Here is a 17,880-nt window from a genome sequence, read left to right as displayed (position 1 = left end):
GCATAACCTAGGTCTCGGTGTGAGAGAATACGAAATGATTTTTGCAACGGCATTGTCAGTGGACATGAACAAAACTGTACACGTCAAGGTCAGGGAAGAAGGCAATGCTGTAACCAAGATATGAAATGCTGAGAGCCAGGGTGAAAGGACTGGATAGGAAATGCTGTATATGCAAGGTGTTAGGCAAAAGGAATCAGCCAGGTATAAGTGGAGGCTGGAGGAGATGCCTACCAAAAGCTCTGTATTGAAAACAAAGTTTTCAAGGTTATTGACCCAACCTGAAAGTGAGATGGCAATGTTGCCTGTAGCAGCCTTACAGCTTTTAAAAAACCAGCAAGTTCTTGAATTTTCACAAATGATACGCATTTAATAGCGGTATAACCAAGTGGCCCAGTTTTTATATCCTCACAGCTTACGAATGTAACAGTTTGTGCTCATTTCTTATAAAGGAAAGGATAAGAAAGGAAAACTGTGTTTCCAGAAGGGGAAGGTGGTTTAGGGCATTGAAGAAAGATAGAAAAAAGAATGATAGAAGGGGGGCTGATGCGATTGTTCCCTCCCAAGACATTAGGTCTTTGATTCTTCTGTACCTGTCTCAGGTAGATGGTGTGCTACGATAAAAGAAATATTGCCAAAAGAAGTGGAATGCTTGCCTTTTTGGTGCACCTAAGACATCAGTGAATAGAAATTACATTAACCCATGGCTAATATTTCTAAATGACTCAGAGGTCTTCCAGAATTTTTTTATATTTCATAACAGTACCCCTCCAATGATTAAAAGCATATATCATTTTCCTTGTGAAAGTGTTCTGGGGTCACTATGTTCTATGTCTACACAACATTCTATGCAGGTAGAATGAGACTATAGGAAACTAGTTACATTTTTTTCTAAAAATCTGTGTCTAGGCAGTAGGCAAAATAGTAGGCTGCCCACAAATCACAGCTGAGAGATTCAAAGTTAACATCTGGCAAGTTTGGTTAGCAGTTGTCTGTGTTAAGAAAAAGATAATCAGAAAGCAGAGATGAACCCAAAGTGCAAAAATAGCCCATCCACATAACCAGTATGCCGTAGGTGGTTTGCTTGGTAAATTTTCTGTGAATTTCCTGCTCATCACTACTCCAATATTATTTCTCCCCCTTACTAGTGCACCTTCCTTACATCCTTTCTTTATGCTAATAGCTGCCAGCTCTTCACTTTATAATTATAAACAGAAATTAAGCTGACAGAGTTTTATAAAGGAGTGGAAGGGAGCCTTACCTGAATTATACTAGTTATTAAACTGGTCTTGCAGCAAGGCAAGAAAAAACTCATTAATTCTACTGAGATTACATATGCATGCATCTGGATAAGCTTTTGTTTGTTACACAACCTGTGCTACCACATCTGACTGCAAATGTGAAGATATGGCAAAGCACTGGTATTGTCTTAAGTAAGTATAATGTATTGTCTGTCTCCTGGCTAAGCCTGGTTTCATTTTCTATTCCAAAGAAACAGAAAATGTGCCTAATACTCTATATTTGTGAAGTTGGTGAGCCTATGGTGAATCAAGAATATAATTTGTTCTAACGCTGGATAAATAACTAAGAGTGAGGCTTAAGTTGAATGCTTTTCTCACAGCATACCATCTTAGCACCATTGTTCTATCTGCTTTTCCTAATAGAGATAACTGGTGGTGGAGAGCTGCTGTATGGAGGCAAGCTATAGGGAGTGAATGTTTTAGTGCCCATGTGTCAATAGCATTGGTAAGTAAGGAGATTACAGTGATTTGGTGAGGTCTCCCACCTCTGTTTTTTTCATTGAGGTCAGATACAAATCCTCTGACCTGGGAGACAAAGGGGAAGATGCCCTGCTTCATGGCTAGCCCCCCCTTACATCACGTGAAAGCATACATGCCGCGCTGGCTAATGAGGCAAAGAGAAGGAATGAAAATGAGGGAGAATCAGAGTCCCATGAGCCTCCTTGTTTCCTTCCAACCCTCAGAAAATGCATTTGTTTATTTTGAATTATGTTTTGGGTGTTTTTTGCGATCCATGAGACTGGAGTTACACTATCTGTAGTTGTTTCTGCTTGCAAAGAAAAGAAAGTTTTAATTCTGTTTCTGACATGAACTTTGAGCCAAATTTCAAATCTGGAGGGAGAGAGGTCAGCTGTGTTTGTAGGTCCAAAGATTAGATGCAAGAAATCAAGCATTTAGAGTAAAAACCAAGAGATTAGGTACTCATGGATTTGTTACTCCACGTTATTCAACTATGACACAAAGATTTTCTGGCACAACTTGAAGTGGCAATATGAATACCAGAGTCTCATAGCACGTACCCACAGAAGCAGGTATTAATGGATTATTAATTCTTAAATTTGGTATAGTAATACCTGTCAAGTAGTTTTTTGTTTGTTTCTTTGTTTTTAAAAGAGAAAGTCACATTTAACTGGAAAGGAAACCAAATCTCTCCGTTATTCAGTTAGGGTTCTCCAGCCTTCTGCCAAATGCCCATGTTAACACATTTTAGTCAACACAGGCATATTTTGTCAAAACTTGTGGGGAATGCTGACTCAGGATATGGCAAAACCCACAAGGCATTGAACTAATTGTGCAATGCTTTATGTGGAAAAATGACTTCCTGATTCCTGCATTAGCTGCCAGTGCTTTGAAGCATGGTGTTTGAATGTCTGCATTGTATACTTACCATCCCGATAAAAATATTAAACCTATAAATATAATTTGTGATATCCACATTTTTTTTTTATATATATATATATATATTCAGATTTAACTATTGTATTCAGTTCCTCTTCTCCCTTTTTATACAACATTATCCTATCCCTTTCCACAAGGGATGGTTCTCATATCCTTCTAGATTCCTTAATGTTTAAAATGTCATCCACCACCTCACAGCATTCATTTCTGCTGTGAACTCCTTGTTCTGAGAGAAGCTGAGTAGTGTCCGTGTAACTGGAAAATTGCACAATGAATTTGTAGCACATTGAGCTGTTCGAGCTGACTGAAATGCAAGCTGTAAACAGATAGTGAAAATGGCTGTAAGTCCATACATTTGGGAACATTTCTGCAGCTTTTTTAATCTGAGGCTTTATAAGCAACGTAGACTATTAATAGCATATTTGATTGTCTTGAAATAGATGAGGTTAATAGCAAGTTTACTCCAGGGTGTTTTGACATAATCCCAGGAAAATGCCTTTTGTTGGAAACTGTGTTGATGAAAACTAGCCACAAAATCCATTTTCTTAGAGTAGGCTGAATGGTCAGTCCTAGATCAAAAGTACATTTATGTTTGGGAGCCAAAGATGCTTCCCATGGTGGGAATGTCTTGGAGCCTTGCAGGCAGGTAAACCCTGTCCTCCGTCTGCAGAAACTCGGAGGGTCTGGCAGAGACCCAGAGACCCTTGGACACATACATCCCCATGGGGTTCAGCACATCAGGATTGCTAAAAGGAGTGCAGTTTATGCCACTAGAAGCCAGAGGGGGTCTCTGGAGGGGTTTTATTATACCCCTGATTTTTATTCCTGTTAAAGACCACCTATGCTTTTGGCTAGCTGGCAGACTAATAATGCAGCTGGGTTGAAAAAGTGTCAATTTAATTTCTGCACAGTTGCAATGTCACATTTTTGGAGGCGAGCAAGGGGACAGGTACAGGGAATGAAGTATACAAGCGTACCACAGAACGGATCTGTATCTGTTACAGGACATTAACCATGCTAATCTACAGAAGTATACTTGAAAGTCCCATTCTTTTAGGTTAACACCAAAACGTGGTTGTGCCAAGTGCTTACAGCCAACGCAGATTCAGTTCCTGGGGTGTGTGATACAGTATATGGTGGCATTTCAGAGTTTGCCAGTGTATAGAAGGCTCATAGCATTGCGGAGGGTTTATTCACTTAGGTAGATGATGTCAGAATAGACCCAAGTGGGAATTTTTTCTATGCTCCCTTGGATAACAAGGTTAAGAAAAAAACAGTGACAATTTAAATAAATCAGATGTTTTTGCTGAAGATTATGCTGTCATTTTCTCCAATTATTCTTGACATTTCACCCATTCGTATTGTGATCTGAGTTAATAATGGAAGAAAAAACGGCTCTTGTTGCCTTGTTTATTCTTTGTTCTCAAGGAGATAAGCTGTTTATAAAGATAAGTTATTTGTTATTTAAATCACTTTTACTGAAGTTGTTTGTTTCCTTGTTTGAGTTTCTAAAAATATTGCGACAATTGTGAAGCATCTTTGAGATGTCTATTCAATTCACTATGATTTGTACTGGAATTCATTCCTAAATGGGCACAGGTGTTGATAGCTGTAACATGCTAGAATGAGTCAAAACCAATAAATGCTCAATAAAGGAAAGATGAAAGAAAATGCACTGAAAACAGCTCTTCTAAGATGTGATAAATTGGCTTAATTAGGTATGTAGCTCTGAAGATATGTCTAGAGCAACTATATATTTTAAAACAGCTGAACATGTTCGAACATAACTGTAATCACTGTTAGTATTTTAAAGATTAAAAACATTTTTTTAAATTTAGCAGTACCATTTAGGATCTAATCAACTTCTGTTAGCAAGCAATTCTATAGTGCCCTGATGTAATATTTTGCTATACTCTTTATGAAAAAAAAAAAAAAAAGAATAATAGTCTGTGAAAATTACTTGTTCACTTTTTCATGTTGAAATTTAACTCTAGAATAAGATACAGTAATTATGATGTTGCAAACCCAAAAGTCAGTTAAAGCATTTCCTTTGCACTTTTACCATGAGCAGGCATTTTGTTATCTCTTTCTTGCACAATGCACTCCATAGGCAACATCTTCTGAAGCCCCATCCTGACCTTTGGCTGCATTTCTGGCGGGAATGGAGGGCCAGCCAGCCAGCAGGCGAGTATTACGGTTAGCGATTCCCGAGTGCCAGTGCCTTTCCGTTGGAGCGTAGGCTTTTTGCATTGTGCCTTTCTGTCAAAAGAGCTTCCTAGTCACAACGGAGGTGGTTGGGTAAGACATCAGGTACCTACCAAACGAGGCAGGCGGTCGGCCTTCTCCCAAGAAGCTCACAGGAGCCCCACGTGGGTGTCTGAACTGGTACTGCCAAGGACGAGACTTACCGTGTGCTAAGCACACACCGACAGTATGGGACTGAATTGGCCTCTAGGTTTTGCATTATCTTCAGGGAAATCTGCTTTTACATTAATGTATCTTGCTGTTGCGGTTTAAATATTTGTTCATGGGCATAAAAGTGGTTGTAGTGCAGATAGGCTGTAAAGCTGACCGGGAATATTTGTCCTACGGTCCGTGCTTTTAAAGGTAAACAAACAACACAAGCTAGAAATCACTGACAAATGCAAATTCAGCTGCCAAAACTCCTCAGTGACAGCCAAGCTGGCCTGAAAGCAGCTGCATCGGGTGCGGCCATGGTGCAGCACGACAGAAATCATAGGCGATTTTGTGAGGCAAGCTGTTTGGAAAATTGGAACGCGTGGATACGGCAGCCAGGTACTATAAATGGCACCAGTGTGGCACTCGGTGGGTCCCTGAAGTGCGGTTTGTGCTGAGTGGCCGGGGCGGCTGCGGCCGGCTCCTCAGGGGCTGCACCACAGCCTGCGGCTCGGTTTTGGGGGCAAAGGGAGGGAGGGGAGCCGGGGACCCCCGCTGGAACGACTCGCCCAGCACCGGTCGAGGCCCGGCTCCTCCGAAGGACGGCGGTCGTTGCCCCGGCGGGACTCCACTTCCCAGCGCGCCCCGCGCCCCCGCCGCAGAGGCCGGGCCGGGAAGGGAAGATGGCGGCGCCCGTGTCGCCCTTGGTTACTGCGCGCTGCCTGCTGCGGGCTTCGGCGCGGCGCGCCGTCCGCCTGCTACCGGCGCGGGCCGCCGTACTGCGGAGAGGTCAGTACCGCGGCGGGAGGGGGCTCGCCGGCCCAGCGCCAAGCCCTGTCCGCAGCCGGGCCAAGGGAGGGCGAGCGCCAGGCTGCTGGAGCACCCCGTAGGGAGGTGCACCGTGGAGTCGGCCGCGGGAGCCGGTGCGTCCCTCCCCGCCGCTCCGCGGGTCTCCCCGCCGGCGGAGGGGGGGCCGGGCCGAGGGGAGGGGGCTTGCCGGTGCCGGGCGGGCGGGGCGGGCGGCAGCCGCCGGGACGCGCACCGGGACCGCCGCGCCGGCGTGCCCCGTCCGTGTCCCCGTGTTCACTGGCCCGGGCGGGCCGGGGCGGCCTGGCCGCCGACCCAGCCCCGGAGGGGCCCCGCGTCCCCGGGCGGCGCGGCCGGGGGCTGGCGCCGGGAGTCGGCCGCGGTCCCCTGGAGCGGCGGGGGATCCGTGAACGGCCCCGCGACTTCCCGAGTTAACGATACCGCTTTCCCCTAGTAAACCGGGCTTCAGCGCGCTGCCTGGTGAAGCGCGTTACGTTGCTGCTGCATCGAGAGCTTGGCGGGCGGCGAGTGCGGTGGTGTCTGCCAAAGCTTTTACTGTGCTTTAGGATGCCTTAAGGGACTTTTTTTCCCCTTAAGGATCCTCCGATGTGTAACAACAGCTGAGCTCTACGCAAATTTATGGGGAAGTAGGTTTTGTTAACTTGAGGCTTAGGTTAGAGGCGGAGGTCTCTTTTCTTCAGTGAGAGCTATTCGTCCTCCTCCAGTCTGACTAAAGTGTGAGAATTCAGTAGACGTCAGGTAGGTCCCAGAGGTCTGAAAGTCAGTCAGCACATCTCGGAGGACTGATAAGTGTTCACATACATACGCTATATTGTGATTGTGCAATATTTATACATCCTAAGGAAAACAGACAAGCGCTACACTTAGTACTATAGTTGTATATGTTTTATTTGATATTGGTCTAACACTTTAAATCTATGTAGATTGTTTTTTATAACCAACATACTACTATTTTAAAAAAGTTGTCAGAGCAAATCCAGTGGCTTTAGGGATAGTTCTTCAACATCCATGTTAAAGGGAAGGTAGTCCTTACATATGTTATTTGAGGACATCTGCAAGGGTGGGCAGCCATCATTGAATTGATTTATAATCTTGTTTTTATGATCACTGGTTTATAGTTTTTATTTGTTTTTGTGATTTGCTTTCCACACTTTTGTGAATTCTTTTAATTAAGGAAACGGTACAAGTAGTATTTGTGTAAAGTTGCAATTTTGCTGATAAAGTTTTCTGTCTTTTTCTACTGTCATATCTAGGTCAGATTGTTAAATAGGGTGTGCATCGAAATAGTACAAGTAATCTTATTTCAGAATAATGTCACAGGCATGTATGCAAAAAAGCAGAATTCTAGTTCCAACTCTGATGATTCTCCAGAAGCTTAAATACTGCTTCATACTGCTGGAATGAATGGACTGCAAGAAGGCTAAACAGGGGTTTAGTGATACATCTAAGGTCATATAATGAGACAAAGATGGGAGGACAGTCCAAGTCCTTGTTCTTGTATCTTGGCTGCAAACTGCCTTTTCTGATTTAAACTGCTCATTTCAGCAGGTATGGTTTGGTTTGGTTTTTTTTTTCCCCATTTGTTTTCCATGATATTGGCCTAACATTTTCAATTTGTGCAGGTAACTTAGCCCTCCCTCCCCCCCGTATGGTTGGTTGGATGGATGGACTTTGATTTTCTAAGCGTTCTATTAAGCATTGGAAAGTAAATAATTCTTTTCAGATGGCCTCCTCTCCCACTCTTCTCATCAAGCATTGTAAAATATTTTGAAAGGAACAATTGTTTGGTGTTATTATAGGACTATAAATGTATTTTCTGCTTCATAACCAACACATGATCTCTTTCCTGAGAAGCTTACATGCCAAGTTTTTTTTCTTCGGCAGGTTTATGCACGTGCTTAACTTATCGAAATCCTTGTACACTATGGGGCAGTTTGCCTATTTGAGACTGATTCTGCAAACCTTGCACATGTATATAATAAAAGATGAGACAAGAGAACATTATTATTATCTGTGGGTACTAGCATGCAAAAACCCTGTCTTTTCTGATATTTTGCTACCTTCACGCCCATTCCTCTGCAGGAAAATAACCTTTGGAGCTACAAGACTGTACCATTGCCCTTCCCCATCACTGTGGTATCATCTAAACCGGAAAGATTTTGCGGCAGTTCCATTATCAGCTTAATTATGAGTTTAGCGAGGTCTCTGATACCACCATCTGCCTGTTGATAAAAGTGCCTTCTAACTTCAGAGTCCTTTTCTTCTGTCACAGCAGCTGTGTTTCATAGGTAGTTTTAGCAGCTTTACGTTAAAGGTTTGGGGGTTTGAAGCAGTTTGGCTTTATAGCGACCCAAACTAATATTCAGAACTTCAGTTTGGACTGTTGAAAACAGGACAATTTTTAAAAGTTACTTTCTATTACCTTTTTTTTCTCTGCCCTCCCCCCCTCCAAATTCCAGTGTTTGTGAAAAGCTCTCAAGGCAGAATTCTGCCTGCAGAGCAGTAATGAAACAGATGTGATTCCTGTATGTTGCCTTAACACTGGTTTAGCAGAAGCTGTTCCAGCTTCTTCATTGTGACTGTCAGCAAAGATGGCAGTTGGGTGATTTTAGGGTTGTTAACTTTGGGGCAGTTGTAACCTCCATGAGTTTGGTTTAGATGCGGTTCTTGGACAACTATTAGATAGAAATATTTTTTATCTTTAAGACAAACAGTAATTAACCATTACAGCAAAGCATCATAGGAAATGGTTAATTCTCCATCTCTTATGTCTTCAGAATATATTTTCTTCAAAATATGCTGTAATCAACACAATTCTTGAGCATAGTTCAGGGGTAATTAGATAAATTTACTTCCCTTATACTTAGAAAGGTCAATGTTGTCTTCCAGCCTTAATCTCCATGAATGAAAACCGTTTCTGATCATTCCCATGAGGGAGTGGTTTGAAGCATACATACAGCACGAGGGTTAAAGGTAATTTTTTTTTTTTTATCAGTCCCCTGAAGTGCTTTTTTCAACTTTGTTTCCCGAATTAATAATACACATTTTCATGTGTACTGTGAGTGACCCTCTAGTGAGTTGAATATTGTAATCTGAAGCATGACTTCCTTTTGCAATAAAAGGAGTTCAGTTCCATTTGTTTGATCTTTGCTTCTTTAGCTGGTTATTATCTATCTGTCATGGTTTTTCTTTTTCATCCTATTAAAGGTCTACAAATCTAATCATGTGTTTAAAAGATGTTTAGTTCGAAGGCAGTAAGAGATCTTGCAGACCAAATTTGAATTCATCTGTGGAAGTACAATAGTTTTTCTCTCCCAGAAGTGAATAATCATCTTAAGTTCACATGAAATCTTTTTGCGCTACTTGAAATCTCATAGATTAATAAATTCAAAGGTGTCAGTTTCTGCAGTCATGGAAGGATAGCGAAGATGAAATTCATGTCAGGGAAACCCAGGTTCTTTTCCTAGGCCCTGAAATATGGGGGAGACAAGGACCTGCTAGGATTTTTGTCATGGGAATTACCGTCTGACAGATTTTAAACATCACAGTTCAAAACCTTACATAATGAAATCCAACTGCTAGGAAAAATATAAGGATTACCAGGGTGAGTGGTGTTTACCTCAGTTACAGTTCTGTGCTCTCAACCTCCTGGCTGCTGTCAAGATCAGTTTTTGATATGCCACAACCTAGCTTCCATTTCAGATTGTCTTATATAAATAACTCTAGTGCCTGCCTCAGCTGTGACTGTTGCTTTCGTAAGCGGTGTCATTGAAACTTGCATGCCTTTTTCTGGTGTCATCTCAGACATCAGTTCTAAGTGGCAGTAGGAAAACATGGCAACATACTGATTAGTTTTTCAATTTGCTGTTCTTTTTCCAGAGCAGAAGTTCCCTGGACTTAAGAACACTTTTTCTTTTAATGTAGACACTTATCTTTGCAGTGGTAAATTAATGCCAGTTTACTGAAGGTGTCTTAAGTTCCCCACTTCAAAGGAATTTTTTATAATTTCAGACTGGCATTTTCATTAGGCATTTATACATTAACAAGTTTTTCTGGCTTTGGTGAGATTTTCCCCTCAGATTTCTCCAAGGCAGGACCTTTCTGTGTGTATCACAGTAGGTCTTCACTGCAGCTTGGTCTGTTATCCTTGGATAGACAAGCAGAAAGGCAAATCCAAACAGCTAATTTTATGGCTTGAAATAGAGATTACACTTAAATCTGTTAGGAGCAGAAATTTAATAAAAAGTTGCAACCTGGTGGCAACTCTTGAAGAAGCAGGGAATGCCAGGCTAAATGTGCTAACATCCAACACTGTCTTGCACCCTGGAGGTGGGAAAGATAGGTTATGGATAAACGCATGTCTGTAGTTTTTACACTGTTCTATGTAAAACTAGATGAATAATGAATTGACGTTGCGCTTTTCTATAGTCGTATCTAGAACACTACATAGAGGTAGAAGATGCTTTTTCTGTGTGTGACACTTAAAAGATTTCAGAAGGGAACTAATAAAAATTGAGTTGATGTAATACAAAGATAATGAAACAGGAAGAGATACATTTAAAACCATCTTTTGCAATATGGAGGAGAAGGCTGTAGGACTACGATTAATGTCATGAATCATGGGTGATTCCTATTCTAACAGTAGTTTCCTTGATGTAAAATTATGGAAGGTAATTGCCTTGGTATTCCTCTGCTATGTATTAAAATTTCTGAAGTTTCCTTTTCTTTACCAGTTTGGGAATAGATTACTATAGAAGCATAGTTGTGTGAATGATTTTATAATTGGTCTCACAAAATGAAGGTTAGAAGGGAAGACCCACATTTTTTTCCGTCTCTTAGGGTAGTTTACCACTTGAACAGCTGTCTTCTGCCGATTTACCTCTAAAACCCCTATATGCACTTTTCTTTTTAAGAGCATATGCCTTTGTTTAGCAGCTACAAGTTTGAGTTTATCGCTTACCAGTTACTGGGTGTCTCCTGGTACTGTGTTACAGTGTATCCCCATCATACTTAAATCCCAGCATTCAATGTTATTTTAGGAGAACGGTGAGTGATTTGTCCCATGACACCCTCTGTCATCACTTGTGCATACTCTCCATCTCCATCATTTGTTAATGACAGAGTACTTTCTTTCACTCCCAGAATGGTTAGCTGTAGGTACGTGTAATCTGAGACAAAAACCATGCTTCTGAGCAGTCCTACTGGTGTGCTTTGTCCATGGCCAGGCAGGTCATGAGCTACAAACCCTTTCTTATCCTAAATCAGCTTTTATTTGTTTTTTTTCTCCAATCTTAGGGTAAGGAGTAGGAACTGGTGGCTTTATAGATATAATGGTACAATGGGGCACTGGCTGTCCCTCACACTGGAGCTCTTGGAGCCATCAAGCTCTACGTGTTGCGAAGGCATGGATAGTTTAGAGGTGCAGATTGCAGGACTGAGGTTAACTTTATGTGGGAGTGGAAAAGTGGAAAACAAGACGAAAAAACTTTGAGAGATAATCTGTGCCTTTCCCCCTTCCCTTTGGAGGTGGGTCAGGTATTGCTGAGCTGTTCCTGACAGATTTTTGTCAAATTTATTTTTAAAATTCACTCCCCATCAATGAAAGTTTTACAATTTCTAGACTATTAATCGATTTCACTGCCTTAATTACAGTTATTAAGGTAACTGTGTAAATACAGTTTATTTCCTTTTCTCAGTACCCTGTGTGTATCTGGAAATAGCTATGTGCTTTTCTTTAGTCTTCTCTAAAGGTTTTACTCAAATTTTTGCAATAACAGACTTTGAACTTTACTCTCTTTATGTGATCTCTCTCGCTAGGGATGAGCTAATTATTTTTAATTCAGAGCAGTAACTCAGTTCCTTCAGGGCAGGAGAATTTGGTATAATTATTGGCTGCAGGTGTAAACAGTGACTGCCTTGCTTTGGAGAAACTAAGGTGTTACTTGCAATAAATAAACATAATTTGATCTAATTGTTCAGTTTTATCCTTCTCTTTTGTAACTATATTAATTTCATTTTTCTTATAACAATTTAAAACTTTTCTTGTGCCTATTAACTTCTCTGTGGGTTGTGACCCATGGTTTAACAAACAGTCCTTTAAATCATCTTCTACTCTCCCATTTAGTTCATACCTCTCATGAAATACGATGTGAAAATTGAGAAGTGTGTTCCAGGGCAGACTATAGCAGTATTGAGTAGAACTGTTTTTTTTCATGTGTGCTTATGTTGCCCCTCATATATATACATCGGAGTACTTGTGGCTCTTTATTTTATTGTATTTTTTTCTCCAATAGTGTTAATGATGGTGTCTCACTGTCAGTTTGTGATCCAGTGTAGCCCCCGGATCCTTTTCTACAGAGCTGCTTTTTAGCTGGTCATTCCCCCTCTTTTAAGTTCAGTTATTTATTTGCCCTAAGCACCATACTTTGTCCCTGTTGAATTGCATCCTATTTGTATTAGAGTCTTTGTCCAGTTTATCAGAATTGCTTTGCCTTCCAGGGTGGGTGCAGCCTCCTCCTGACTTGCTGTTACCTGTGTTCCTAGTCCATGTACTTTATTTTGTCATATACAGTTCATGAATGGAAATTCTGGATTGCACCAAGCTGAGATTCTGAGCCCTCTCTGAAACTCTGCTGCAAATATACACCTAGTTTAACTGTAGTAATTATTCATTACATAGTTTTTCTAGCTGTTTTTATACCTGCTCAAAAGGAATTTCATTTGCAATTTACTTTCCTGCTTTATATATGAGAATGCTATGTGACCCAATGACAAAACAGTTACTGCAATTAAGATATTTTTTCCTTTACCCACTAAGCATGTTACCTGGTCAGGGAGGTAAACTTGTTGATCTCAGGCTGTTCCTGAGGAGCTGGTGTTACCCTTTATTTGTGATGTTGTTATCTTGTTAAGTTCTTTATTTAAAAAAAAAAAACCAACCAAACCCAAATCCCATCTGTTTGTACTTGTTCCAGTATTTTTGAATGTTTTGAAGTTGTGTTGACTGACCTATGAATTTCTGGATTTGCCTTTCTCTCCTTTTTAAAGACAAAAAATGTTTCATTTTCCTACTGTTTTGAAACCTCACCTGCCTTCAGTGAGGCCATTGTGTTGCTTAGGAAACTTAACCTAAAGCATTTAGGGATGAATTTCCTTAGATCTCACGATGTTCAAAATATCTAACTATGTAGTCTATGATACGCATTTTTCCTACTCAAATCTGTTTCTTTTATTGTTGCTACAAATTGTGTTACACATGATTATACTTAGCCTTTTAAATGACAATGCAAGCAAAGAAGATATTAAACACCTTTTCAATATAGTCCATTGTCAGATTTCTGATCTTACCAGTTTAGCAAGCCTTCTTTGTAATCTTTATGTTCTTTCCTTTCCTAGCTATATATCATCTTGTGCCTGGCAATTCTGACCTTTTTTTTTTTTTTTTTTTTTTTTTTTTTTTTAAATGTAATTTAAACAGAATTCCTACTTGGGCATAGCCTTGTCTCTTCTACACAGAAGATAATGCCAGCAGAGCAGGCTGTGGCATTGCAGGGCTTCACAACTATTGCCTTGCTTACTGTGGTCTTTGACTCTTTAAACTTGCTTATAAAACTCCTGTTTTGGTGTCCACACTAAAGGTGTTTACTACTAAAGTGAGAAGTTGATTTAGTGAAAAACAATGGCGTAACATACTCTAGTGGTTGTATAGGTAAGTGATGTATATATGTCTTTGCGTAAAATATTAAGAAAGTGTGTTGTCTATGAATATAAGAGGATGCTTTTCAGAACTTCTCTATTAATAATCTAGTTTTCATTTTACAGCATACACAGCTCAGGCAGACGAGAAGACAGTCCCTGGTCCTCCTACAGATTCTAATGCCAGAGCCTTATTGGTTTGCAATGGACCTTTAGAACATTACGACTTTCTGATTAAGCAAGAAGAGCTGAGGAATGATAAGCAACAAAGAATAGTTGTGCAGCACCTGCAGAAGCTGCATGAGAGCCTTAAAGGCTACAGCATCAGTTCAAAAAATCTTCTCTCAAAGGTGAGGTTTATGACGATAGAAATATTTTTTTTTTACATTTATATTTGCTTATAAGAATGTGCTTAAAAATACATAAATTTCTGTCATTAACATGAGTTATTTTTGCAGCTGGGCATTTACAGATAGATCATTGTTTGTGTTTGGATCTCTGTTCTTTCTTTTTTGGTTTGTAAAATTCCAGTGGCACTCTAGAAGCAACCAAATTAAATTTTATTGAAATAATTCTGTAAGAAAATCTGATATGATTTTGGTTGTGTCCACTGTCTGCCTTTCCTAAAATGTCATTTGGCTATAGGAGAGAGGGGCATAGACCAGGTTTTAACTCTCAAGCACTGGTGTAACACGTGTGTTTGGGTTACTCAAGCTGAATGTTGATGTTTTGTGTTCTAACAGATCTTCCATGAATGTAAGTGAAATTAGCCAGCAGAGTCTAAATAATCCAAGCTAAACAATTTAGCTTTTCAGAGCATTATAATATAGATCAGATGTGACTTATTAAAATAAAAAGTCCATTCTTTCCAGTGTTGTTAGTCTCCAGCTGAGGTAAGGAAAGAAGGCAGAGGTGTGATCTGCACCCCAGTTGTGTTTTTGGGGGCATTACAGCTCCTTTTCAAATATTAACAAAAATTCAGACATATCCCTGTTGCACAGTACCTTAGCAACCATAGTGCCTTAGCATTAGTAATGCTAAGAGCCTGCTGTTGCAGCTCTGTAACTTCCCTGAAGCTGTTGAAGCAGTGTCTTCCAGAGCCTCTGTGACAGTATTTTTCATGTCTTGTTCCCATGCTGTTATTTTCAGATTGTTGCTCTTGTGGCCTTGCACCTGCAAATCTTGATAGTGTTATTATGGCAGGTTGTCGTGGGAAGCAACTAGAACTGGTGTGAGAATCCCCCCTCAGCTTTCTGTGCCTCTTGTTTTGTAGATTTGAGTTTATATCCCAGAAAACCAAACATAGCGCCCAGCAAAGTAGATAAGACATTTAATTACTAAGTAAATATTAGGCAATCATAGATGTGCACAGAAGCTGAACAACCAGTGAATATGCTTCATTTGCACCTGATTAACATACTCCAGTCAGCACAAATAGTCATAAACATGGTGAAGGGAAGCAACAAAAATAGGGCGTTTGACTGAGTCTGATGATAAAAGTATAGTGCTGGGAAAAAAGCATAGCAAAATATTCATTGCCATCAACATCTTCACTTTCCCTGCCTGCGCTGGAGAGATACCTTCCTACCCCTAAGAGGAGGATGTCTGGAAGCTGTCACTGCTCTTCCCAGCCGGCCACCGAGTGTTTCTCTTTTTCTTTCTCTTGCACTACTTTTGTTTTTATTTTTCATCAGAAGTAACTTTCATATTTACAGTCAAGGTATGCTGTCAGCTGCAGACCTTGCTAATAAATCTCCATGTCAGCCTTTCTCAGCATCTGTTATGCAACACACCTCATCTCATGAGTATAAATCTAAATATCTAACTCTATTGAACTTGTTACCTAACCATATACTCCCCATTACAACCCCAAATTCTCCTATTACCTGGCACAAGTACTGTATTTTGTTGGCATGGCAAGCCTAAATGACCAGGGAAGCCAAAACCTACAGGGCTCAAGTGCCTTTAAATGACATGCTGTCCTCTGCCCTTTAGGTACCAAATGACAAGTTACTACTTTAAGGCTCTTGCAGTGTACATTAGCTTCAAGGCATGAAAAATATAGAGAAGAGTCGGTGGTATGAAAACAAGTATTATACCTGTAAACAGCCTGTGTTACGCCTGTAAATGTGCCTGTTTCAAATAGGCAAGTATGGCAGGGTGCAGAGCATTGGGACACATGCTTGCCTATCAGAATGCCTCCAACATCCGTTGAATGCTTTAAACTCATATATGTAGCTGGAGATCATGCATTTACTAATCCTGTCCTTGACTGGAAATGCTATAAATGTCTCCCTGCTTCCAGATGAAAGGAAGCAGACTAAACACCTAAGAAGGAGCTCTTTTTTTGTTGAGATACAGTGAGAAGAAACCTGAATGGGAAATAATTCCATGGAGCAGAAGTCAGGCAGTCTGGAAGGAAAAACATAAGAGTGGTGAAGTACAGGAAGTAAGGCAAGACTGCTCCTAGAGGTCAGTGAGCGTGTCTTTGGAAGTTCTGTTCTGGAAGCCGTTGGCCTGATCATCGTTATGGGTCCCTTCCAACTTCTGATATTCTATGACCCAGCTTTAAACAGGGGGTTTGGCCACGTGATCCCCTGAAGTCCCTGCCAACCTCAACCATTCAATGATTCTAACTTTGATATGGCAATTGGAGCCAAACAATTGTTTGGCGTATATTTTTGCCTGCTCTGGCTGGTGAGTCAGCTCATCATATTACTTAGCCTTTTTACTTTTGGTATTTCTTTGATTAAAATTACTAAAAACATAAAACCAGTGTAAAAAATGATATAGTCTGAAAATTGTATGTTTATGGTATTTTAAAACATTTGTATTGTATGTGAGTGTGTGCCTATGGATCCATGTTGTCTTGATGCCTTTGTAGGGTAACTCTTGAGTCTGAACAAGCCTCCTGATTCAATTTGGTCAAGTACCAAATAAAAAATAGAAATTCCCTCTTTCAAAAATGGTTATTGCTTATCTTTGGTATCCAAAGCAATATGGCAGTGTGCCTGAATGAGAGCGCTGTTTTTGCATAAGTGTAAGGAGATTGAGCTGGATTCATCTTGCCAAACTCCTTCTCTAAGTGTAATCTACCAGGCCAGAGTTTTATATCTTGAGGATGCTCAATGTGAAAAGTTTGTTTTTTTCATCTGTCTGGGCTTCTTTTTCAGCTTTGGGGTTGGGCTCGTAATCTTTTAAATTACCAATCACAAAATTGTCTTTAGACACTGTACCTGGACTGTAAAAGAGGAAGTCACTCAAAAGGAAGCCAGTTACCTGGCTTGCTCCTGCATTATCTTTGGACGTACTGCCATTCTTTTACTTGTTTTTGTTCTTTAGAAAAAATGTTATGATAAAGGCGTTGGTCTTACTGTCAAACCTGAGGATCAGTAGGCTACAGCGTTTTGATCTTTTCTGGTAAACTGTTTTGGGCATTTGGATATTCAGTTCTAAAAGTGCTGCCTTTGAGAATAGTTTTGAGACCCGACTTGTGTTAACTGGTGTGCCCTGCATCATTATAGTTGTTAGAGCAGGTGTCTTGTAATGGCTTTGTAGATCAAGCATTATGTGGGTTTGTTATTTACTGTTTCTTTGATTGGGGAGCATGAATAGGGAAGAAAGTCTCTATTGCAGAGAACAAATACTAATCTTATTCTATTTAGGAAATTGTGATGTTACTTTGTCCCTGTATAACAGAGCTAATCGCAGTAAAGCCAGCCTGACTGATGCTTTCTTAGAAGGAAAAAGTCAAATGCCATTTTTTAGGTTGAGAACGTGGTTTTCACTAGTTCATTCAAAGCACTCCTCTCTTTCATTTAACATTACTTCAATTCCATGCTTTAATTTTAAACCAGCTTTTGAAAATCGTTGCATGGCTTGCTGATACCTGGGGACTAATGCCACAGTCAGTGAGAAGCAGCTCTAGAACTACTTGCTATTAGGATAAGTGTTGCAGTTTGAGGTTTTTCTTCTAGGGCTTTGTATCTCTTTGGAAATCTTAAGAAGATTGATAACCAGGTTGAGCACTATAGTGCCGTACATCAAAAGTACATCAAAACCAGAAAAGGAGGAGAGAGGTGAGTTTTGTGTATATCTGTTAAAGCCTGCTAGCTTGTGTAATTAAATCAAATCATACCATGATTTACGACAGAGAAGAAGTCAAAACAACTTTGTTTCTCTTCTGCTCTCTTTGAGGAAGTTATTCGCCAGTTCAGACAGAGCTCCTTTTGAGATAAAATGAAGCCAGATAAAGTATGGTTTA

At 40.4% G+C, this 17,880-nt stretch overlaps 1 protein-coding gene across 3 annotated transcripts in view; it reads left to right on the top strand.

Annotated features, from left to right (window-relative positions):
* Positions 1 to 5,742: 5,742 nt before the first annotated feature.
* Positions 5,743 to 17,880, top strand: part of AFG1L (AFG1 like ATPase) — a 71,078-nt gene continuing 58,940 nt past the window's right edge. For 2 of the 3 annotated variants that reach the window (XM_052781367.1, XM_052781366.1), the window contains exons 1-2: positions 5,757 to 5,882; positions 13,743 to 13,966. In XM_052781367.1, the coding sequence (XP_052637327.1) occupies positions 5,777 to 5,882; positions 13,743 to 13,966 (330 nt within the window). In that variant the 5' untranslated portion in view covers positions 5,757 to 5,776. Of the gene's footprint in view, positions 5,883 to 13,742; positions 13,967 to 17,880 lie in introns of all 3 variants that reach the window. The other variant, XM_052781368.1, reaches the window with a different exon arrangement.

This window comes from Harpia harpyja, chromosome 3, assembly GCF_026419915.1.
Source record: "Harpia harpyja isolate bHarHar1 chromosome 3, bHarHar1 primary haplotype, whole genome shotgun sequence".
In the NCBI taxonomy this organism is placed as follows: domain Eukaryota; kingdom Metazoa; phylum Chordata; class Aves; order Accipitriformes; family Accipitridae; genus Harpia; species Harpia harpyja.
Note: the sequence above shows the minus strand (reverse complement) of the source record. Positions and strands in the feature narration are given on the sequence as shown.